Source organism: Scyliorhinus torazame, chromosome 5, assembly GCF_047496885.1.
Source record: "Scyliorhinus torazame isolate Kashiwa2021f chromosome 5, sScyTor2.1, whole genome shotgun sequence".
Lineage (NCBI taxonomy): Eukaryota > Metazoa > Chordata > Chondrichthyes > Carcharhiniformes > Scyliorhinidae > Scyliorhinus > Scyliorhinus torazame.
The window spans coordinates 115,298,918-115,324,045 of record NC_092711.1 but is presented as its reverse complement, the minus strand read 5'-3'; the positions used below and the strand labels follow the sequence as shown (position 1 = coordinate 115,324,045).

The window sequence follows — 25,128 nt, the reverse complement described above, 5'->3', positions numbered from 1 at the left end:
CGTGCTGATGCTACAGCAAGAGATCGAGAAGGCTTTTATTTCTGAATTCAAGAACTGGCATCAAGTATCACAACATGGTGACAATTTGAACTCAAGGCTTTGCCTTTCAGAGACTTTGGCCTTAACCATTCAGGCCATTTGCTACTTTCTGAGAGAAAGAGCTTGAGATGGGAGAGATGGAACTTGCCTCCAAACCAATTGCCAAGACTCCTGATTCTGATGTAAAAATACAATTTATAACCAGCAAGTCAGAGTAATTGTTGCCAAAATTGATAAAGTAAAATTGTAGCTTTGCTATTTCAAACTTCGAAAGGGAGATTTACCTGAAGCTGAGGGGGATTATCAAATATTCAGAACAAAACCTGATGACAAACGGTCTGGGTGGTTCCCGGGAATCGGAAAAGAAGGTTTCCTTTTGGGAAATAAATTGAAGATTAAGAAAACCCGCCAGCCCCACAATACTGCAAATTGAATTTGAAATAATTTTGAAAATAAAAACATCTAAACTGTTGATACCTGGAATCAAATTGGAAAGTCTGATTCCTGTTTTAAAGGTAGTAGGAGTACTGGACAGTAATGTTTCAGCCTCATGAATGAGATATCTAATGGGATATGTAAAATTGTATAAGAGGAAGTGATTGAGCACAGAATAAAGTTAAGGAAAAATAACTCCACTAAATGGGAATTGGAATACCTCACTGTGGGTGTAGTTCAGTGGAATATATCAATGTGGTATTGATGTATATTTTAATGAAAGGAAAGTGTAGATGAGACTAATAAATTGATGGCTCTCTTGGAGATGTTTGCATCGTTGTGGATAAACGTTCAAAGAGAATTGCATTTGATAAACTGGCCACTGCCGAGACATTGAAGCATTCAGGGGGAGATGAGCAAAGATATTTACAGACACACATAAGTGGGACTAGGCAGTAAGTTTCAGTAGAAATGATTCATTTTCAGGTGAGGTACATTTTATATTTACTGAAGTAAGCTAATAAGATCAAGGAAGCCATTTTGAAACTAACATTTAAATGAAAAGGGCATTTTGTATTCAGCAATTGATCTATTGTATTAGTCAATGATGTGTATTAATTATTCACTAGTCAGAAACAAATTATTAATTAAGTAGTGTGCCTCAGTTGATTTTAATTGAAGATTTAATAATCTGGAAGTGGTTGTGTTAAAAGACTTGGTTGTACCTAAAGCTGTGTAAGCCTGTTTTAAATTCTATATTACAGCTTCTGTGAGAAGGAATGTATGATCTGATATGATGGTTAGCAACAAGTCTTCATACCCTCGGTAACCTTATTTGTAACTGGAAGGTCACACAATGATGGGAGGGATACATTAAACATTCCCATTGTATCCTGATCTGAGACATTTACCCAAATGGTTAAAAAAACAATCAAATTGATTCAGGTATGAAATTGACCAACCATTGAGTTCTAATCAGTTTATTCAAACTGAGGTAAGAGCGACTGAGGGATTTAAAACCCGAGGAGAAGGTCTGTTGCCAGCCAAGTACTGGAATCCCCAAAGCAAGATTCCCATCAAGAGCTGTTGTCAAAGAAGGGGTACAAGAGGGATTATGTTTTTACAGCCTGATCAACCAAGAGAAATGGTAAAAGTCTGTTTTGTGTTAATAAGTTTCCCGTTTTCCTTCTGTGTCGATCAGTTTACCCTTTTCCTTCTGTGTCGATCAGTTTACCCTTTTCCTTCTGTATCGATCAGTTTACCCTTTTCCTTCTGTATCGCTATGTATCTTTATTTTAAATAAATTAATTTCAATTTTCCATCTGAAATTCCTGTCCTTCCTAATCGTTAAGTCTTGTTCAAACTAAAACAATCGAGCAAACTATTTACAAACACTGGTGGATTGGTTGATTGCAATTAGACTTACATAATTCTATATTTTAATATGAGATCACCTGAAAGTCTCTGAATTGTCTGCATTGGATGGAGCCCTTGTAGCCTCATGTGAGGATATCACTGAGTGTGCAGCTGTGATTTGTCAAATGTAAAATAACTTATTCAGAAATGCTTTGTGTAATTCACTGAAGAATGAATCCCAGACATGCTCAAACTGTGTCCTAGGCCAAACTAGTTTCAGCTGATGCTTCATCAATGACCGGCCTCCCATGATAAGGTCAGAAGTGGGGATGCTTGCTAATGACTGCACAATGTTCACCATTTGCGACTCCTCAGTTACTGAAGCGTCCATGGCCAAATGCAGCGAGATACTATCTAGGTTTATACAGACAAGTGGTAAGTTGCATTTGTGCCACACAAGTGCCAGACTATGATCATCTCCAACAAGAGAGGATCTAACAATTGCCCCTTGACATTCAATAGCATTACCATCATTGAATCCCTCGCTGTCAACATCCTGGGGGTTACCATTGACCAGAAACCAAACTGGACTAGCCATAAATGGTGGCTACAAGAGCAGATCAAAGGCAAGAATCCTGCGGCGAGTAACTCACCTCCTGACTCCCTAAAACCTGTGCACTATCTAAAAGACACAAATCAGGAATGTAATGGAATACTCCCCACTTGTCTGGATGGGTGCAGATCCAACAACACTCAAGAAGGACAAAGTAACCCACTTGATTGGCAACCTATCCACAAACATTCACTCCCTTTACCACATATGAAAAATGGCAGGTGTGTGTACTTTCTACAAGATGCACTGCAGTAACTCACCAAGGCTCCTTAGGCAGCACCTTCTAAACTCAGGATCACCACCATCTAGAAGCAGAATGGCAGCAGATACCTGGGAACACCGTCACCTCCAGGTTCCCCTCCAAATCACTAACCATTAGTGATTAGTTAGACTAGAAGGGCTTGCGGTTCATAAGGAGGAGGTGTTAACAATTCTGGAAAGGGTGAAAATAGATAAGTCCCCTGGGCCGGATGGGATTTATCCTAGGATTCTCTGGGAAGCTAGGGAGGAGATTGCTGAGCCTTTGGCTTTGATCTTTAAGTCATCTTTGTCAACAGGAATAGTGTCAGAAGACTGGAGGATAGCAAATGTCCCCTTGTTCAAAAAGGGGAGTAGAGACAACCCCGGTAACTATAGACCAGTGAGCCTTACTTCTGTTGTGGGCAAAATCTTGGAAAGGTTTATAAGAGATAGGATGTATAATCATCTGGAAAGGAATAATTTGATTAGACACAGTCTCAGAGCTTATAAAAAGCTGGATTAGCCAAAATTCACTGTGAGAAATGTTGGGGAATGCAGGATTTAGTGAGAGGGAGGAACTGAAGGAGATCAATATTAGTAGAAAAATAGTGTTGGGGAAAATGATGGGATTGAAGGCTGATAAATCCCCAGGGTCTAATAATCTGCATCGGCAAGTAATTAAGGAAGTGGCTCTCGAAATAGTGGATGTATTGGTGATCATCTTCCAGGATTCTATAGTCTCTGGAACAGTTCCTGCGGATTGGAGGGTGGCTGATGTAACTCCACTATTTAAAAAGAGAGCAAGAGAGAAAACGGAATTATAGACCAGTAAGCCTGACATCGGTAGTGGGGAAAAGTCTAGAATCCATTATCAAGATTTTATAGCTCAGCGCTTAGAAAGCAGTGTCAGGATCGAACAGAGTCAGCATGGATTTATGAAGGGAAAATCATGCTTGACAAATCTACTGGAATTTTGAGGATGTAACTGGTGGAGTTGTCGAGGGAGAGCCAGTGGATGTGGTGCATTTGGACTTTCAGATGGCTTTTGGCAAAGTCCTCCTTAGGAGATGAGCTTTTACAATTGAAGCACATGGAATTAGGAGTAGTGTATTGGTATGGATAGAAAACTGGTTGGCAGACAGGAAACAGAATGGGAATTAACAGGTCTTTTTCAAATTGGTAGGCAGTGACTACCACAGGGATTGCTGATCAAACCCCAGCTATTTACAATATATATATAAATGATTTAGATGAGGGAACAAAATGTAATATCTGCAAAATTACAGATGACATCAAGTTGTGTGGGAGGGTGAGCTGTGAGGAGGGTGCAGAGATCCTTCAGTGTGATTTGGACAAGTTGAGTGAGTGGGCAAATGAATGGCAGATGTAATTATACAGGGCCTTGGTGAGGCAACAACTGGAATATTGTGTGCAGTTTTGGTCTCCTTATCTTTATTCTTCCTCGAGGGGAAGTGCAGCGAAGGTTTACCAGACCAAATCCCAGGATGGCAGGACTGATGTATGAGGAGAGATTGAATCAATTAAGATTTTATTCTCTGAAGTTAGAAGAATGAGAGGGGATCTCATAGAAACCTATAAAATTCTAACAGGATTGGACAGGGTAGTTGCAGGAAGGATGTTCCGATGGTGGGTGTGTCCACAACCAGGGGTCACAGTCTGAGGATATGAGGGTAGCCCATTTAGGACAAAGATGAGGAGAAATATCTTCATCCAGAGAGTGGTGAGCCTGTGGAATTCGTTGGCACAGAAAGTAGTTGAGGCCAATTATGTAGAATGTTTGTTTATGTAGAATGTATGTTTTCAAGAAGCAGTTAGATACAGCACTTAGGGCGAAGGGGATCAAAGAATATTGGCGGGGGGGGGGGGGCAGGATCAAGCGATTGAGTTGGATGATCAGCCATGATCATAATGAATGGTGGAGCAGGCTCAAAAGGGCCGAATGGCCGCCTCCTGCTATTTTCTGTGTGAGAAGTCAATACGGATGTTTTCTATTCATAATAGTGAGATCTGCAAGAAAGTTGTTGTATAATCTAAAATAGTTTAAAAATAATTAATATTATTGAAATCTTATGAAGAAATATCTCACTGCAGCTTGCTGGTGAAAAACATAAGACATGCTTCTTACTTTAAAATCACTCGTTAGCTGGGCAGCACGGTGGCACAGTGGTTAGCACTGCTGCCTCACGGCGCCGAGGTCCCAGGTTCGATCCTGGCTCTGGGTCATTGTCCGTGTGCAGTTTGCACATTCTCCCCGTGTTTGCGTGGGTTTCGCCCCCACAACCCAAAGATGTGTCAGGTAGGTGGATTGGCCATGCTAAATTGCCCCTTAATTGGAAAAAATGAATTGGGCTCTAAATTTATTTAAAAGATAAAAATAAATAAAATCACTTGTCAGCTTGATCTAACCCCATTCCCCCACTCCATTCTGTGGGTAATCTGAGAATCCCAAATTCGAATTTAAGAGTCCCAGCTTGCTATACCTTCCATACTGTCTCTCCGAGCTTTTGCATCCAGGGATGGTTTTGCTAACCTGCCCCAAGGCCCTCAAACACTGCCTGGGGTTCTTTTCATACTACGCCCAGTGGGTCCCAAACCATGCGGACAAGGCCCGCCCACTCATCCAGTCCACCCATTTTCCCCTGACAGCCGAGGCTCTACATGCCTTCGACCGTATCAGAGCCGATATCACCAAGGCCGCGATGCACGCAGTAGACGAGACACTGCCCTTTCAAGTGGAGAGCGACGCATGCGACATCGCCCTAGCGGCCACCCTCAAACAGGCAGGCAGGCCGGTGGCATTCTTTTCCCGCACCCTTCATGCCTCCTCAATTCGGCACTCCTCCGTCGGAAAAGAGGCCCAAGCTATCGTTGAAGCTGTGCGGCATTGGAGGCATTTCCTGGCCAGCAGGAGATTCACGCTCCTCGCTGACCAACGGTCGGTAGCCTTCATGTTTAATAACACACAGCGGGGCAAGATCAAAAATGATAAAATCTTGAGGTGGAGGATCGAGCTCTCCACATACAACTACGAGATTATGTATCGCCCCGGCAAGCTCAACAAGCCCCCAGACGCCCTATCCCGAGGTACATGTGCCAGCACCCAAGAAGACTGACTCCGGACCCTGCACGACAGCCTTTGTCACCCAGGAGTCACATGGTTGTACCATTTCATAAAGGCCCGCAATCTGCCCTACTCCGTCGAGGAAGTGCAGACAACCAGGGACTGCCAGATCTGTGCGGAGTGCAAACCGCACTTCCACCAGCCGGACTGTGCACGCCTGGTGAAGGCCTCCCGCCTCTTTGAACACTTCAGCATGGATTTCAAAGGGCCCCTCCCCTCCACCGACCGTAACACGTATTTCCTCAGTGTGGTCGATGAGTACTCCAGATTCCCCTTCGCCATCCCATGCCCCGACATGACATCTGCCACCGTCATCAAAGCCCTCAACACAATCTTTGCTCTGTTCGGTTTCCCCGCCTACATCCACAGTGACAGGGGATCCTCATTCATGAGTGATGAGCTGCGTCAGTACCTGCTCAGCATGGGTATCGCCTCCAGCAGGACGACCAGCTATAACCCCCGGGGAAACGGGCAGGTAGAGAGGGAGAACGGGACGGTCTGGAGGGCTGTCAAACTGGCCCTACGGTCCAGGAATCTCCCGGCCACCCGCTGGCAGGAGGTCCTCCCCGATGCACTGCATTCCATTCGGTCACTACTATGCACCGCCACTAACGACACACCCCATGAACGTCTCTTTGCCTTCCCCAGGAAGTCTACATCTGGGGTGTCACTCCCGACTTGGCTCGCAGCTCCAGGACCCGTACTCCTCCGTAGGCACGTCCGACTCCACAAGCCGGACCCGTTGGCAGAAAGGGTGCAGTTGCTCCCTTCGCGAACCCCCAGTCTGCCTACGTAGCATACCCCGGCGGCCGCCAGGATACTGTCTCCCTCAGGGACCTGACACCAGCAGGTTCCACACACACACACCTCTGGCCTGGCTCCACCCCACCCTCTCCGAGCGCTCCCAGAAGCAACCACCCCAGGACCATCCGTCCTTCCCCTGCCCACGCCTGAGGATGAAGAGGATTTTGGCATGCTCCCAGAGTCACCGAGGACCAGACCGACATCGGAATTATCGCCGCCACCACTGCGTCACTCCAAGTGGCACATCAAGGCCACGGACCGACTAAATTTATAACTGGTTCAGGACTGCCTAACCTCTGGACTTCAACATTTTTTTGCAATGCTGTACATTAAACTCAAACTTTCTGTATATAGTTCTCCAGCACCCCCGCCGGACTCAATTTTAACAGGGGGTGAATGTGGTAAACCACTGTTGTACATATATTAGGATATGTATGGTAAGACCCTGTACTACAGGTACAGCAGGAGTCCCTGCCTGCTGGCTCCGCACAGTAGGCAGAGTATAAATATGAGTGTCCTCCGTACAGCAGCCATTTTGCCAGCTGCTGTGGGAGGCCACACATCTTAGAGTAATAAAGCCTCATTTGTATTCAACTCTCGTCTTTGTCCAATTGATCGTGCATCCGTAGTTTAGGGAGAATGAGAAACTCAAGCAGGTGCTTCAGTGCAGACAGGTCACCGTGGAAATGTTGTTAAGACATTCCTTCACTGCAGACAGGTCATCGTGGAAACGCTGATAAGACATTCCATTCCACAGAATCGACTCATTGGAAACTCTAATTGGATTGGGAAGAGGACAGAGTTTGTCTGTTATTAACCTCAACATAAACTTAAACCAGAGTAAATAATGGAACAGATTAAATTCTAATCTGTGATGTTTATAGCTACAGTAATGAAATTATCAGAATAATAGAATCAACAGGCAGGGTAGTTTAGGGAAAATGAAGAAATTACAGAAGAAACGTAACTGGTGGGAACCCGAGAATGTGTCCTTGTAAATCACAGATGAGAGAAACTCCTGCTGTCTTTTCCTCACTTGCTGCATGAACTGTGTTCCATACTGGGCACCAAACCTCAGGAAATATATATTGCACTTGGCAACAGTCCAGTTCAGATTGACCATGAAGAAGTGAGGCTGGTGATCTGAGTGAATCCCTTCCCACACACGGAGAACATTAACAGTAACTCCTCAGTGTGAACAGGCCGATTAATTTCCAGGTCTGATTAAATCTATTCCACAGACCCCAGATTTCCAAAGCTTCTCCCCAGCGTGACTACATACCGTTCGAAAGGTCAGATCATCGGCTAAAACATTATCTACATTCAGAACAGGTGAACTGTTTCTCCCAACATTAAACGGGGCTTTTTGCTTCCATGGTTAAAGGCTGACGATGTTCATGACCATGGAGGGATTTGACAACCTGAATACAAATTTTATAATGGAGGCATTGCTTAATCAGAGCTTGAGTAGGTCAATGAGCACAGTGGTGATGGTGAACAGGACTTTGAATGATCTCATATTTCCGTGTGCGGGTGCGGTGAATGAGAGAGGCTGGATAGGAATGTATTGGAATCAAGTCTAAAGGTAACAAAGGGAGGACACAATCTCAGACTCAAGGAACAATCCTTTACAACAGAGATGAGGAGGAATTTGTTCAGCCAGAGGGTGGTGAATCTGTCACAATATTTCCTCTGGCTGTCTGGTCCAGGATGACTGCTCATACTCCCTGTTGCACATTTCCCGTAGTCATCAGCAGTCTCTCGATTTGATGTCTACTCAGGGTCTGTGTTTTTGCCATGGATCTTCATGTGACTGCACAGACCTGCAGTTTTTTGGACACATGGGGCAGGACATCCGAAGAGGGAGTGGGAGTCACTGAGCAGGATTTGCTTCATGCTAAATTGACCCTTAGTACCCAAAGGTAACGTGGGCCTTGGTAGAGTGGTCTTTCAGATAGTCGGTGCAGACTCGATGGGCCGAATAGCCTCCTTCTGCACTGTAGTGATTCTATAATGTGATTCCAATGATCTCATTTTCGCGCGATATAGTTACCTCCCCATTCATTGAAAACATTGCCCCGTACAAAGATGGTGACTGCACATGCGTCCTCCTGCAGATTGCCCCTATTAAAGATGGCGGTCTTTAAAACGGGCAGGTGAGGGCCAGCTCGGTTCAAATGGGAAGACTTTTTCCGAAGTTTGTGCTTGCACAACATGTATACAAAAATACTCCACACACCTGGCAGATCAATCGGTGACTGCTTTCCGCAATTTTCCGTTTACCGGTCGCGGACCGAAGAAAAAACCGTCAACATTACCACATCACCATAACCGGAACTGCACCTGCGTCACTCACAGCCCGGCTCCGCCCCTCATTCAATCCGATTGGTTGGAGGACCAGCCTCTCCCGCTCGGTCCTCCAGACCCGCCCCCTCTTTCTATTGGCCTAAAGCTTTATCAACCACACCCCTGGCATTGTAATGTGGAGCATGCGCAGCGAGGCTCATGTCCAGGGACAGACTCTTCTTTGTCTCATCTTCAGGCGGATAAGCGGAGGCAGCGTTAGGGGCAGTTGGAGGGGGGGGAGGCTTCACAAACACCCAGTGGAGGCCTCAACACCCCCATTAACAAACTGGCGGCACCGCCTCAACACCCAACACAACGGCAGCTGCCGCTTTCTCCCGGTGCCGGGCCCCAGTGGACAAATGTGGCTTCAGGAAGGAAATGCAGCAATGGATTTGTTCAGGAGAAATTATCTTTAACTCACTTTACTGATCCTGGAGCAGGAGGAGAGAATGGGGGCAATTTCTATCCTCCACTCACACTGATGTAACGTAGATGGTCGAATTTAAATTCAGTGAATAATCTGAAATTCAAAACTCCATTCCGTATTAATGACCTTGAAACCATTGTGGTGAGTTTGTGGGAAGGGGAAACTGTGGGACTGGGATTTGCAGCTTTGGGAAATGAGAGAAACAATTACTCCCCAGGGACGAGAATTATCTGTTCTGAATTTCTGACCTGTGTAAACTGATTTTACAGGGTTACAAGGAATGGATTGACAGACTGGAAACTCAAATCAATCATTACATCAAGATCTGATAGTCACTCAATTGATCAGGATCTGAATGTCATCAACTTTTGAATGTGGAAGGATAAATGTTTGTTCTGTCTGTGGGAAAAGATTTTAACCATCAGTGTGACTGGAAAAGCACAAAGAAACACACACACCCGAGTGAGAGTGTTCCAGTGAACTGACTGTGGAAAGAGCTTTAACCAGTTACACAGCCTGAAAAACAGCCCACCATTCACAGCGAGGAGAAACTGTACACGTGTTCTGTGTGTGGAAGAAGCTTCAACTGATCATCCAAAATGGAGAGACACAAGGACGCCGGCATCATTGAGAAACCGTGTAAATGTGGGGATTGTGGGAAGGGATTCAGTTACCCTTCTGAGCTGGAAACCCATCACCGCAGTCACACCGGGGAGAGACCATTCACCTGTTCCGAGTGTGGAAAGGGATTCACTCGACTAACACATCTTACTGCACACCAACTTGTTCACTCTGACATGAGACCTTTCAAATGTTCCGATTGTGAGAAGAGCTTTAAAAACAAATTTAATCTTCTGATACACCAGCGAGTTCACACTGGGGAGAGGCCGTTCACCTGTTCCGAGTGTGGAAAGCGATTCGCTCGACTAACACATCTGACTGCACACCAACGTGTTCACTCTGATTTGAGACCTTTTAAATGTTCCGCCTGTGAGAAGAGCTTTAAAGGCAAAATGGATCTGCTGATTCACCAGTGCAATCACACTGGAGAGAGGCATTCACCTGCTCAGTGTGTGGGAAGGGATTCACTCAGCATTCCCTCCAACTGAAACATCAGCGCATTCACACCAGGGAGACATTATTCATCTGCTCTGTGTGTGGGAAGGGATTCACTCGTTCATTCACCCTGCAGAAACACCAGTGAGTTCACAAGAGGTTGGATTCTGTTATTGCTACTGTTAATCACATCCAGGACTGAACCATGTTCATTCTGACAGTTATAATAATAATCGCTTATTGTCACACGTAGGCTTCAATGAAGTTACTGTGAAAAGCCCCTAGTCACCACATTCCGGCGCCTGTTTGGGGAGGTTGGTGCGGGAATTGAACCGTACTGCTGGCCTGCCTTGGTCTGCTTTAAAAGCCAGCGATTTAGCCCAGTGTGCTAAACCAGCTGGAAACCCATTAAGGGTTAATCCAGATCATACAGATCATGCCGCAGATTCACCTCCCTCTGGCTGAAGAAATTCCTCCTCATCTCTGTTTTAAAGGATCATCCCTTTAGTCTGAGATTCTGAAAGTTAGAAAGTTTATTTTAAGCTTGTTTCCGACTTGCTTGCCCTCTTCCTCTGGTTCTAGTTTTTCCTACAAGTGGAAACATCCTCTCCACATCCATTCTATCCAGGCCTCACAGTATCCTGTAAGTTTCAATAAGGTCCCCCCTCATCCTTCTGAACTCCCAACGAGTGCAGACCAGAGTCCTCAATTGTTCCTCATACAACAAGTTCTTCATTCCAGGGATCATTCTTGTGAACCTCTGGACCCTTTCCCAAGGTCGGCAAGGTTTGGGCCCCGTATCGTTCCTTTGATACGGGGCCCAAAACTCCAAATGTTGTCTGACCAGAGCCTTATACAGCCTCAGAAGTACTGCTTTTGTATTCTAGCCCTCTCAACATGAATGCTAACATTGCATTTGCCTTCCTAACTGCCCATTGAACCTGCACGTTAACCTTCAGAGAATCTTGAAAGTCAATGTCTTTAAGAGAGAGAGGGAGAGACCTGGTCCAACCTTTCCAGAGTCTGCACCCTCCCTGGATTCACTTCCTTTCCCTTCAGTTCCTGCAAGTCACAAATTTATCCCAGAACGAGAAAAGAAATGAAGCTGGACTGGGATGGCCAAAGTCAGAAGTCTCACAACACCAGGTTAAAGTCCAACAGGTTTATTTTTAAGTCACAAGCTTTCGAGCGCCGTGCCTGCGCTGCAAGCTGCTCCTTCAAAAGCTTCTGATTTGACATAAACCTATTGTACTTTAAGCTGCTGTTGCGAGAGGAGACATGGAAAAGGGACAGACACGGATTTCCTCCAACACAACTTCCGCATTGTGACGTCACAATGCACCCCTCCTGAATCAGCCAAAGGAATCACTCTTCCGCGGTGACATCTCCGGCTTGCAGCTCCGGCCCGGCGCTCGGAGACAAGGAGCCCCCCAACTCAGAGATAGAAGCCCCGCCCCGCCCCTTGGAATCACCAGCCCCGCCCGCCCCTTGGAGTCACGAGCCCCGCCCCTCGGAGACACGAGCCCCGCCCCTCGGAGACAGGAGACCCGTCCCTCGGAGACAGTGGCCCCGCCCCATTGTTGCCCCGCCCCTGCACCCCCTCGCGGGACATTTCCATGCGCAGGGCGGAGCTGTGAATAGAGCATGCGCAGTGACGTTATGCGCAGTGCTGATGCTGGAACTGGACAGAGTGGATGGGAGATGACCGCCAGCGCTTTGGATAATGCAGCCGCTGAGTGAGCGGGAGGAATGAAGTCTGCAGAATAACCTGAGAGAATTCAAACCCATTCCGTGGAAGATTCAAAGCCCGAATAAACAGTTAGTAGACCCGTGCTTGCGGCTGAGCGACTTTTCCTGGTGAATATCGCAGATAACGGCTGCCATTGTCTTTATATTGGGCCGTGCGGGAAGGCGCATGCGCAGTCGCCATCTTTCTATTGATGCGCCACCATTCAGGCTCAGAATTCAGGGAGAGAAATCTGTGAATTGGAGTCCTGGACATTTTTTAAGTTCGTTGATGGGACGTGGACGTCGTAGGCTGTGCCAGCATTTATTGCCCATCCCTAATTGCCCTTGAGGGGGCATTTAAAGATCAACCATATTGCTGTGGGTCTGGAATCACATGTAGGCCAGCCAAGGTAAGGGTAGCAGATTTCCTTCCTTAAATGACTAGATTTTTTTTTACAACAATCAACAATGGTTTCATGGTCATCATTAGTCTTTTAATTCCAGATTTTTATTGAATTCAAATTTCGCCATCTGCAGTGGCAGGATTTGAACCTGAGATCCCCAGAGCATTGTTCTGGGTCTCTGGTTATTTAGTCCATTACGCTACCACCGCCCCATTGAGTGACACTGATGGATTCTGGAAACTCCTGTACAGGGTGAGAAGGGGAAAAGATTTTCACACAGCAAACTGAAACAAAGAAGAATTTGGGTAACTTCTGAATGTCTATCTGGGACTGACAGAAATTCCCTTTTCAGGGTGTTTGGAGAACTGAACTCAGGCAGAGGAGAGGGAGGAAGAAAACTTGGAGTTGAGGATAGAAACGGAGAAGATGGTGAGATGGGTTTGGATTTCAGCCCAAGGAGGGAGAGTGTGTGGGGTGGGGATTTACAGCTTTGGGGGAACAAGAGAGAAAAAAATGTTCCAGAGAAACTAGAATTGTCTGTTCAGAATTTCTATCCTGGACTGACAGTGATGACTTTTGTAAACTCCTTTTACAGGATATTAGGCGAGGAGAATTTGCCATCGGGAATGTCAAACATAACATCAGATCAACATCCAACAAATTAACTCTATTCTTCAGGACCTGAATATCATCAGTTTCTGAATGTGGAAAGAAGGTTTTCATTTGGAAAAAGATTTAAACTATCAGTGTGACTGGAAGAACACGGAGAAACACTAACACCCGAATGAGAGTGTTCCAGAAAACTGACTGTACCGCTTACACAGCCTGAAAACATATAACTCAATTGCTCTGGGAACAAACTGTACACTTGTTCTGTGTGGATAGACACAAGGACACTGGCACCATGGAGAAACTGTGGCAATGTGGGGAGGTATTCACTTTCCCCTCCCAGCTAGTAACTCATCGACGCATTCACACTGGGGACAGGCCGTTCACCTGCTCCGTGTGTGGGAAGGGATTCACTCGGTCATCAAACTTAGCATTACACCAGCGGGTTCACACTGGGGAGAGGCCATTCACCTGCTCTGTGTGTGGGAAGGGATTCACTCGGTCATCACACTTAGCATTACACAAGCGGGTTCACACTGGGGAGAGGCCATTCACCTGCTCTGTGTGTGGGAAGGGATTCATTAACTCATCCAACCTAGTGTCACACCAGCGAGTTCACACTGGGGAGAAACCATTCAGCTGCACTGACTGTGGAATGAGCTTTAGGCTTTCATCCACCCTGCAGAAACACCAGCGAGTTCATACTGGTGAGAAACCATTCAACTGCCCTGACTGTGGAAAGAGCTTCAGGCATTCTAGCAGCTTCACCGTGCACCAACGAATTCACAGAGGGGAGCGACCATTCACCTGCTCTTTGTGTGGGAGGGGATTCACTCAGTCATCTAATCTAGCATTACACCAGCGAGGTCACAGTGGGGAGAGGCCGTTCACCTGCCCCGAGTGTGGGAAGGGATTCATTGATTCATGCCAGTTGCTGAGACATGAACGGGTTCACACTGGAGAGAGGCCGTTCACCTGCTCCGAGTGTGGGAAGGGATTCACTGAGTCATCCCAACTGCTGAGACATGAACGGGTTCACACTGGGGAGAGGCCGTTCACCTGCTCCGAGTGTGGGAAGGGATTCATTGATTCATCACAACTACTGAAACACCAGCGACGTCACAAGTGACTCAGGGATTGGATTCTGCTGTTATTGCTGCTGTTAATGACAACCAGGCCCCAATCACATTCATTCTGACAGTCGGGGTTTGTTTCTGCTAATGTTAATCCACTGTTTAACTGGGCTGGAGTTTATTATTCTGGATCTATAGCTGATTGTATTCTTGGGGCTGCAGAATTCTGGAACTGCTGTGTGTGATCTCTCTCCATAATCCAGAAACTCTCATCAGAAATTAGTTCACAACAAGATTCTGGATTTTTCTTCAATCCCAAAATGACCTTTGGTACAAAATCTACAATTCAGTGTCTGATTTGTTCCACTGATTAACATTTCCGATTAGAAAGTGCTGATCAGCCCTTGCTGCCAATTCTTACTGATTTGTACATTACACACAGTGAAGTCTCCGTTATCTCCCAGAAAGAAAGGGAATGGGAATTGGTGGGGAATTGAGAGGCCAGAATGTTATCCCTCCCATCTCCCATCTAGTCCGGAAATCCCCTCAGACCGGGAATGGAGACAAGTTCAATCCAAGTAATAGATTGTGAGAAATCACAGTTTAATCGACTTGTGTAAAATCATCAGAAATCTATGGAATATTTGAGAAATAGTTCTCCCTCTGTATTCTGAAGAAAGCTTCTATGTCAGCTTGCTGAATGACAAACACAGGACAGACCTGTTATCTCTGCCAAGGACAATGTCTTGAGTATAGCCCCTGAAAGAAGACATTTTGAACCCTGATATAATTGGACATTATGAGCCATTCGTAACCCAATTGTGTGTGTGAAGATTAACACACGCTCTCAAGAACAAGGAGATTTCAAAGTGATTGGCTTCACCCAAACATCAAAATCTGGCTCACACCAGTGATCCGTTCAGAGGCGGTGGCAGCCACCAGCCATGGACACCAACACCAGTGAACCGTTCAGAGGACACTGCAGCCACCAGCCATGGACACCAACACCAGTGAACTGTTCAGAGAGGATGGCAGCCACCAGCCATGGACACCAACATCACTCAGCACCATCCTTCTGTTTGTCCTCCAGGAGCCAGAAACCATCATCACCTAAAGAAATGTTTACTTTTTCTGTCCATTTAACTCATGTTTGTTGCTTCTCAATAATTTGTTTTAAAATCACTCCTGAGCTCAATCCTCTTTTCGGGTAAGTTATGATTCCTCACTCTGTATCTTTCAAGTGGTGTTAGGAGTGGAATCACATCGCTTCTCGGCCTTTTGGCGAAGGTGAGCGTGAGGTCAGGTGAAATGCCTGCATCTGGTATGTCTCTCTGGTGGGGACCATGAATTGGATTCAATTTGAATTGTTTTTTGGAGCAGGCAAAGAGCTGGATTAGGGATTTGCTCCTGGCCACACTCTGAGATATGGCTTTGTAATTCTGATAAAGTAATTAAAAAACAGTTTAAATAAGGAGTGGGATCACAGTGGTCGGGATCATTGACTTGGGAAACAACAGCCTGAATTAAATGTGAATGGAGAATTTGAGTCAGTTACAAAGCTGATTGTAAATATTTCTGTAGGTGCATAGATAGGAAGAGTGAAAGTAAACATGCCTCCATGAGAGACGGGGAAATTATAATCGGAATAAGGAAATAAGACACAAAACAAATACTTTTTATCTGTCTTCATCGTAGGAAACAGAAAAGTTCCAATTACAAGGGGGAACTGAGGGTTTGGTGCAGGGGGCGGATGGCAACCTTAGTACAAGAACGAGTCATATTTTTAAAAATTGGTCAACAGTACAATATCTGAAGAGCCACAACTATGTTAATCAGATGCCAGTAATAATGAAAATCCAGTCAGACACACGTTTCAACATTATTTTATAGAATTTTACAGAAAAGTTGTTAATTGAATCATGCTTTCTGACAATTATAATGTGAATAAAAGTTTAAAAAATGAAAAAGACCATTTAATTCCCATTGAAAATGTGTTTGATTGATCAAGAATGGAAGCTGCATGAATCCTGACTGAGCTGCATACAGCTTTGCAGATGCAGGTTACAGACTCCCTTATCCAGTCAGAATGATGAACTTCTAGAATTATAGAGTGGAGAAATTAATGGGACTAAATAGTGACTATATCCTCTGGTCCAGACACCCTATATCCTTGGGATTTAAGAGGCAGCTGCATAAATATTGGATCTTCCAGAATTCCTTACTTCTAGAACAATCCCCAAGGATTGGAAAGTAGAAAACATAGCCTCACTATTCCAGAAATGAGAAGGAGATAAAATGGGAAACTACCATCCAGTTAGCCTAACATCAAGCGTAGGCAAAATGCTAGAATCTATCCTTATTATTAGGGACTTGGTGACTGGGTACTAATAAAATCAGACTAGGTCCAAATTTTGTGGTTGTTAGAAAAATGAGAGGTGATCTAATTAGAACATATGATTGATAAAGATCCAGAGAGGTTAGACGCTGTAAAGATGGGTTTTTTTCCTGACTGGGGAATCTGGAACACTGACTCTCAGAATAAAGGGTTGCCCATTTCAAATTGTGATGAGCAATTTCTTCACCAAGGTTGTGAATTTCTGGAATTCTCTCTCCCAGAGAGCAATAGATGCTCAGTCAGTGAGTGTAGTTAAGACATATTGATAGATTTTTGCGTATAAAGGGAATTGAGAGGTATGGGGAGAGTACAGGGAGGTGGAATTGGAGTAGCCAATCAGTGATGATCGAGGAGACGGTGATGTAGTGGTATTGTCACAGGGTCAGAAATCCAGAGACCCAGGGGACTGCTCCTGGGATCTGGGTTCGAATCCCACCATGGCAGATGGTCAGATTTGAATTCAATAAAAATCTCAAATTAAAATCTTTTGATGACCATGAAAACCATTATCAAATGTTGTAAAAACCTATCTGATGCCCTTGAGGGAAGTAAATATGTCACCCTTACCTGGTCTGGTCTACGTGACTCCAGACCCACAGAAATGACTTCTGAACTGGCAAATCAATTCAAGGGCAATCAGGAATGGGCAATAAATGCTAGCCAGTGATACACACATCCCCTAGACAAATAAAAGAATAGTAGGACAGGCTCGAACGACCGAAAGGCCTCTTCCTGCTCATTATGTTCGTTAAACCTCAATCTGAGGGCAGCACAGTGGTTAGCACTTCTGCCTCACGGTGTTGAGGTCCCAGGTTCGATCCGGGCTCTGGGTCACTGTCTGTGTGGAGTTTGCATATTCTCCCCGTGTTTGCGTGGGTTTCATCCCCACAACCCAAAGATGTGCAGGGCAGGTGGATTGAACAGGCGAAATTGCCCCTTAATTGGAAAATTGGGTACTCTAAATTCATTTTTTTAAAACTCAGTCTGGTTCCCCTCAAGCTGCTGAGTGAGTGAATTAAATCTTCACAAATCACAAAGACGCCAGACTACAAGTCAGGACATAAACATTGTTTATTGGTTACAAATTACCCATTTATCTGGGCTCACATACCCTTTCTTGTCATAGAATCCCTACATTGCAGAAGGAGGCCATTCAGCCCATTGAGTCTGTACCGATGCTCCGAAACAGCACCCTACCTGGGCCCACTCCCCTGCCCTATCCCTGTAACCCCACCCAACCTGCACATCTTTGGACACTAAGGGGCAATTTAGCACAGCCAATCCCAGCTAACCTGCACTTTGAACTAAATCCAAATCATGTTGAAATATAATCAGATTTATCCAGCAGTTCAGCACTAATGGGCAGAGATATTTCACAAAACAAAGATCCCACAGGATATTCAGTAATTCACTGTAAATCAGCACTAATGGATGCTGAGTGTTCATTACAGCAGGACCAGAGTCTGAGGTGAGAAATCGGTGAGTTTACTTTCAGAGTAATTCCTTCAATGTCTGATAAGTTAGGTGTCTATCACATAGCTTAAACCTAATGATTACAAACATTCAGAGCATACACGGCCTTATCCTCAAGTTACAGAACAGACTTTCCCCTGTCAATATGCAGCTGCAGGATTGGACTGAGATCTGTTTATTGTTCATGTTCAGTTCAATGCAAATTTAAAACAAGGTTTGCGGAGATGATGTTCTATTCACACATGAATGAGAAATGCTGTGGGGCACACACCAAGTCCAATAGGGCTGCTTTACATCAGAAATAAACTCCAACTATCAGAATAAACAGTCCTGGATGTGATTAACAGCAGCAATAACAGCAGAATCACACCCCTGTAATCACTGGTGAACTCGCTGGTGTCTCAGCAGGTTGTATGACCGGGTAAATCCCTTCCGGCACATGGAACAAGTGACTGGCTTCTCTTCGCTGTGAACCTGCTGGCCTCAGCAGAGTGGATGACCGGGTAAATCCTTTCCCACACTGTGCAGGTGAATGGTCTGTCTCCAGAGTGATTACGCTGCTGTATAAGCAGAAGTTTTCTGCTTTTAAAGCTCTTCTCACAGTCAGGACATTTAAACGGTTTCTCAGTCATGTGAACATGCTGGTGTGCAGTGAGATGGGATAAACAACTGAATCCCTTCCCACACACATGGCAGGTGAACGGCCTCTCCCCAGTGTGAATTCGCTGGTGTACAGTGAGGTCGCCTGTTCTCCTGAACCCAGTCCCGTAGTGAGAGCACCTGAACGGTCTCTCGTCAGAGTGAACACGCTGATGGTGCTGCAGTTCCTCAGAACTTTTATAGCACTTCCCGCAATCGGGGCATTTAAACGGTCTCTCTTCACCGTGAACATGTTGGTGTTTCTGCAGGTTGGATGACCGATTAAATCCCTTCCCACATTCAGAGCAGGTGAACGGCCTGTCCCCAGTGTGAATGTTCTCATGTGCCACAAGGTGGAAAGATGTCCTGTACCCCTTCTGGCAGTGAGAGCAGCTGAACGGTGTGGAATCGGTGTGAATGTAGTGGTGCTCCCTCAGTGTGCGTGGACTTATAAAACTCTTTCCACAATCAGAGCATTTAAACTCTCTCTTGTTGGTGTGAACTCGCTGGTGTGACTGCAGGGCAGAGAAATCAGTGCTTCCCTTCCCACACACAGAGCAGGTGAACGGCCTCTCCCCTGTGTGAATGTGCCAATGTATCAGCAGGGCCGATGACTGAGTAAATCCCTTTCCACATTCGGAGCAGGTGAACTATATCGCCCTGCTGTGAATGCACTGGTATCAACAGGCCAGCTGATTGAGTAAATCCCTTCCCCCACACGGAGCAGGTGAACTGCCTCTCCCTGTTATGAATACGCTGGTGTATCAACAGGCCAGCCCACTGAGTGAATCCCTTCCCACACACTCAGCAGGTGAAACATCTCTCTCCAGTGTGAGTGCGCCGGTGACTTTCCAGGTCAACTGGATAATGGAATCCTCTCCCACAGTCTTCACATTTATACGGTCTTTCCCCGGTGTGACTGTGCTTGTATCTCGTCAGGCCAAATGAACGGTTGAAACCTTGTCCACACACAGAACACATATGCAGTTTTACCCCATGGTGAACGGTGCTTTTTCCTTCCATGTTCAAAAGCTGATGATATTCAGATCCTGGAGAATCGAATGACTGAGTCAGATCTTGACCTGATCTTTGATTTACGATTGTCTGTAATTTCTCATCTTCTAATACCTTCAAAAATGAATTGAAAACAGAAAGAGGGAAACATGAGAGACAAGCCACAAAAACACAAAGGTAAGTTGTGAAATTGAGCTGAACATATCTGGTAAATTGTGGGGTTGGAACTAAGGTGAAGTGGATAACAAAGTTGCTGGAATTGTTTCAAATGTTCACTAACATACTTCCAAAGATTTTATTTTGAAAATCTATATAAAACCTGCAATAAAATAAAATCCAAGCCCACTGCCACCGAAAAGGATAAGGGCAGCAGACATTTGGGGGAAAAAACACCACCTGGAAATTTCCCTCCAAACCACTCACCACCCTGACAAGCAGATATATTGCCATTCCTCCAGGAAAATCCCGAATTCCCTCCCTAACAACACCGTGAGTGTTCCTACACAACATTGACTGCAGCAGTTCAAGAAGGCAACTCACCAGCAACATCTCAAGGGCAACCAGGGATTGGCAATAAATGCTGGCTGAACCAGCCGCACCCACCTCCCATGAATGCATTTTTAAAACTGACCTGGAATATCCACGCAAATACAATCCTGACAGTAACTTGGTGCAATAGAACCAAGAATTCCTATAGTGCAGAAGGAGGCTACTCGACCCATCAAGTCTGCACCTGCCCTCTGCAAGAGCACACTACCTAGGCCCACTTCCCTGCCCTATCCCCGTAACCCCAGATAAATTGACATCCCTGGACAAAGGGACAATTTAGCATTGCCAGTCCACCTAACCTGCACATCTTTGGACTGTGGGAGCAAACCAGAGCACCCAGAGGCAAGGCACGCAGACATGGGGATAAAGTGCAAATTCCACACAGTCACCCAATGCCGGAATTGAATTTGAGTCTCTGGCACTGTGAGGCAATAGTGCTTACCATTGTATCACCAAAATGCTTCACTCAGTCACCCCACCTTCTGCGTTTGCATTGGACTCTGTCATTGCTGCTGTTTTGGAAAACTTTGGGGCATTTGAAATTCTCCACCAATTATCACTCCATCTTACAGGAATTGAACCCACGCTGTTGGCCTTATTTTGCATCACAAACCAGCTATCTAGCCCACTGAGCAAAACCAGTTATATAGCCCCTGTATAGTCACCTGAGGAAGGAGCAGTGCTCCGAAAGCTAGCGTTTGAAACAAACCTGTTGGACTTTAACCAGGTGTTGTGAGACTTCTTACTGTGCTCACTCCAGTCCCACGCCGGCATCTCCACATCATCACTCCATCTTTCTGATGGATAATGAAGGGTCTGTGCACATGGGTTTATTACTTGGTTCCTAATTTTATAAATTTCCCATTTTCTCCCAATATCCACATCACAGCAAAAAAGATCACGACTAACTAATTAGTATTTTTGATTAGTATTTCCAGCTTTGACAAAAGGTCACCTGGACTCGAAACGTCAGCTCTTTTCTCTCCCTACAGATGCTGCCAGACCTGCTGAGATTTTCCAGCATTTTCTTTGGTTTTAGTATTTTCGATGCCGGGTGTTTACCCAGCATTCCCCGCGGCAGTGAATGTCCCCTCTTCACGCCAGAGGAATAGGAATAGGCTGCGCATATGCAGTGTAAGTAATGGCGAGGGGGAGGGTCGCTCTTTTGTCGTCTGCAGTGGGAAGGATGTGGAAACTCTGAGGGAACAATGGGGCCGGATCTGGATAGGGAGGGTTTCTAAACACCCGGTGAGGGCCTCAAACCCTGAATGAGACTCTGCAGATCCCGCGTTTCCAGCTCCGGGTCTTTTTTCCCCAGACCCAGCTTCTGGCTAATGGTCGCCATCTTGTTTCAGGGCGGAGTGCATGCGCTGTAGCCTTAAGACGCAGAGTAGGCGGAGCTACAGGTTTCTGTTCTCACCGGGTCCTAGTGTCCGGGGCCGAATTGTTGATAGCACGTTTTTAAACATATTTCCCACTTAACGGGTTGCGCTTGATGTTCGCGGCCTAGAGGGGTATTTGGGTCATATAATTTTATTTTAAAAAATAAATTTAGAGCACCCAGTTCTTTTATTCCAATTAAGGGGCAATATAGCCCCAATTCAGCTCCCCTTTCAGCTTTGACAAAGAGTCATCGGACTCCAAACATTAGCTCTTTTCTCTCCCTACAGATGCTGCCAGACTTGCTGAGATTTTCCAGCATTTTCTCTTTCGTTTCAGCTTCCCTTTCTTTTGAGACTCACGCAGACACGGGGAATATGTACAAACTTCACACAGATAGTGACCAGGGGCTGGGTTCGAATCTGGGTTCTCGGCACCGTGCTTCCCACTTTGGGCCTTATATTTATTTTCAGTGAAAGGTTACAGCCCCTAATAATAACCTTTTATTGTCACAATTATGAAGCTACTGTGAAAAGCCCCTAATCGCCACATTCCGGCACCTGTTTGGGTAAGCTGGTACAGGAATTGAACCCGCACTGTTGGCCTTATTCTGCATCACAAACCAGCTATCTAGCCGACTGAGCTAAACCAGCTATATAGCCCCTGTATGGTTACCTGAAGGAGCTGCTTCTCCATTTGGTTTTGCACTTCAACCTCACACTACTAATCACTGCCTGCCCAGTGTGGAGGGGACTGAATAAGTCAGAGGATCTGCTCCTGGACCTGCTTTTGGGCCTGATTAAAGCAGCAGCCTGTAGATCGGCAGGGGGTAACTCTGGCTGTCGGCCCCTCTTCTGTGGTCTTGTCGGTCCCTGGGTTGTCCTGGAGAGGGGGCATGCGGTGTCTAGCGGAACACTTGAGACCTTCCACACTGGTGGCCACCTCAGGGTGCAGAATGTCCCATAGACACTGGAAACAACATTCTGGTGTAGTTGAGAAGGAAGTTTGATTGGACCACAAGTTTGGGGAAACAAGAGAGAAACAAAATTCATAGAAACTGGAATTGTTGGTTCTAAATTTCTATCCTGTACAAATGGGAATACTGACACTGTCAATGTCTTTTACAAGGCACAAGAGGTCGTTGATTTGCAGATGGGAAACTCAAACCAAACATCATATCGAGATCTGACAGAGTCACTTAATTCATGAGGACCTGAATATCATCGGTCTTTGAATGTGGAAGGAGAAATATTTGTCTGTTCTGTCTGTGGGAAAAGATTTCAAACATCAGTGTGACAGGAAAAGCCCCGAGACCCACACACACCTGAGTGAGAGTGTTCCAGTGAACTGACTGTGGAAAGAGTTTTAACCAGTTACACAGCCTGAAACAAACATCACCCCATTCACTGTAGGGAGAAACACGTGTTCTGTTTGTGGACGAGGTTTCCACTGATCATCCAACCTGGATGGACACAACAACACTGACGCCATGGAGAAACCGTGGAAATGTGGGGACTGTGGGAAGGGATTCAATTACCCATCCCTGCTGGAAATGCGTTGACGCAGTCACACTGGAGAGAGGCCGTTCACCTGCTCCATGTGTGGGAAGGAATTCATTCAGTCATTCCACCTGCTGACCCACCAGCAAGTTCATATTGATGAGTGGCTGTTTAACCAGTCAGACTGTGATAACTCTAAATTCTCCGAGGACCTGGTCAAGCACCAGGTTGTTGGCACTGAGAGACAGTTCAGTTGCTCTCACTGTGGGAAGCTATTCAAACGATCACAGATTCTCATTGAACACGAACGCACTCACACTGGGGAGAGACCATTCACCTGCTCTGTGTGTGGGAAAGGATTCACACGATCATCCCACCTCGCTACTCACAGATTGGTTCACAGTGATAACAGACCTTTCAAATGTACTGAATGTGAGAAGAGTTATAAAACCACAAATGATCTGCTGATACACCAGCGGGTTCACAACGAGGAGAGGCCGTTCAGATGTACAGTGTGTGGGAAGGGATTTACTCAGTTATCTGGCCTCCAGAAACACCAGCGAGTTCACACAGGGGAGAGGTCATTCACCTGCTCTTTATGTGGAAAGGGATTCATTTATTTAACCAGCCTCCGATCACACCAACTTGTTCACTCGGATAAGAAACCTTTCAAATGTTCTGAATGTGAGAAGAGCTTTAAAATCACATGACGGCAGCATTGCTGCAACAGCCTCAGTACTCAACACCGACAACTGCCAATCTCCAGACGCAATTCTGCAACTCATCCGCTTCATTCTGGATCACGACGTCTTCACCTTCGACAACAAGTTCTTCATCCAGACGCACGGAACAGCCGTGGGGACCAAATTCGCACCTCAATTTGCCAACATCTTCATGCACAAGTTTGAACAAGACCTCCTCACCGCACAGGACCTTCAATCGGCGTTATACACCAGATACATCGATGACATTTTTTTCCTTTGGACCCACGGCGAAGATTCACTGAAACAAATACACGATGACATCATTAAGTTCCATCCCACCATCAGACTCACTATGGACTACTCTCCAAAATCAGTTGCATTCTTGGACACACTCATCTCCATCAAGGAGGGTCACCTCAGCAGTTCGCTTTACCGCAAGCCCACGGATAACCTCACGATGCTCCACTTCTCCAGCTTCCACCCTAAACACATTAAGGAAGCCATCCCCTATGGACAGGCCCTCCGTATACACAGGATCTGCTCAGACGAGGAGGAGCGCAACAGACATCTACAGACGCTGAAAGGTGCCCTCGTATGAATGGGTTATGGCGCTCGACTCATCGATCGACAGTTCCAATGCGCCACAGCAAAAAAACGCACCAACCTCCTCAGAAGACAAACATGGGACACAACCGACAGAGTACCCTTCGTCGTCCAGTACTTTCCTGGACCGAGAAACTACGACATCTTCTTCGTAGCCTTCAACACGTCATCGATGAAGATGAATATCTTGCCTAGGTCATTCCCACACCCCCACTACTTGCCTTCAAACAACCGTGCAACCTCAAACAAACCATTGCAGCAAACTACCCAGCCTTCAGAACAGCAACCACGACACCACACAACCCTGCCATGGCAATCTCTGCAAGACGCAATTGCCAGATCATCGACATGTATACCACCATTACACGTGAGAACACCACCCACCAGGTACGCGGTACATACTCGTGCGACTCGGCCAACGTTGTCTACCTCATACGCTGCAGGAAAGGATGTCCCGAAGCGTGGTACATTGGCGAGACCATGCAGACGCTGCGACAACGAATGAACGGACATCGCGTGACAATCACCAGGCAGGAATGTTCCCTTCCACTCAGGGAACACTTCAGCAGTCAAAGGCATTCAGCCTCTGATCTCCGGGTA

At 45.9% G+C, this 25,128-nt stretch overlaps 1 protein-coding gene and 1 long non-coding RNA gene across 5 annotated transcripts; one reads left to right on the top strand and one right to left on the bottom strand.

The window, feature by feature from the left end:
• The first annotated feature begins 9,168 nt into the window (after window positions 1-9,168).
• On the top strand, window positions 9,169-16,241 carry LOC140419545 (uncharacterized). 4 transcript variants are annotated; one of them, XM_072503440.1, is made up of 3 exons: window positions 9,169-9,543; window positions 9,672-10,602; window positions 13,186-16,241. In XM_072503440.1, exon 3 carries the CDS (start codon window positions 13,495-13,497, stop codon window positions 14,326-14,328), a length of 834 nt encoding a protein of 277 aa, XP_072359541.1. In that variant the 5' UTR covers window positions 9,169-9,543; window positions 9,672-10,602; window positions 13,186-13,494; the 3' UTR covers window positions 14,329-16,241. The 4 variants fall into 4 exon arrangements, with proteins under 4 accessions (XP_072359541.1, XP_072359540.1, XP_072359542.1 ...); XM_072503439.1 differs by having other exon boundaries at window positions 9,169-10,602; XM_072503441.1 differs by lacking the exons at window positions 9,169-9,543; window positions 9,672-10,602 and adding an exon at window positions 11,971-12,315.
• A 1,479-nt stretch (window positions 16,242-17,720) lies between these two features.
• Window positions 17,721-21,809, bottom strand: LOC140419547 (uncharacterized). The gene is made up of 2 exons (XR_011945853.1): window positions 21,052-21,809; window positions 17,721-19,907 (listed from the first exon to the last, which is right to left on the bottom strand). It is a non-coding gene; the product is annotated as an uncharacterized lncRNA (long non-coding RNA).
• Window positions 21,810-25,128: the final 3,319 nt, after the last annotated feature.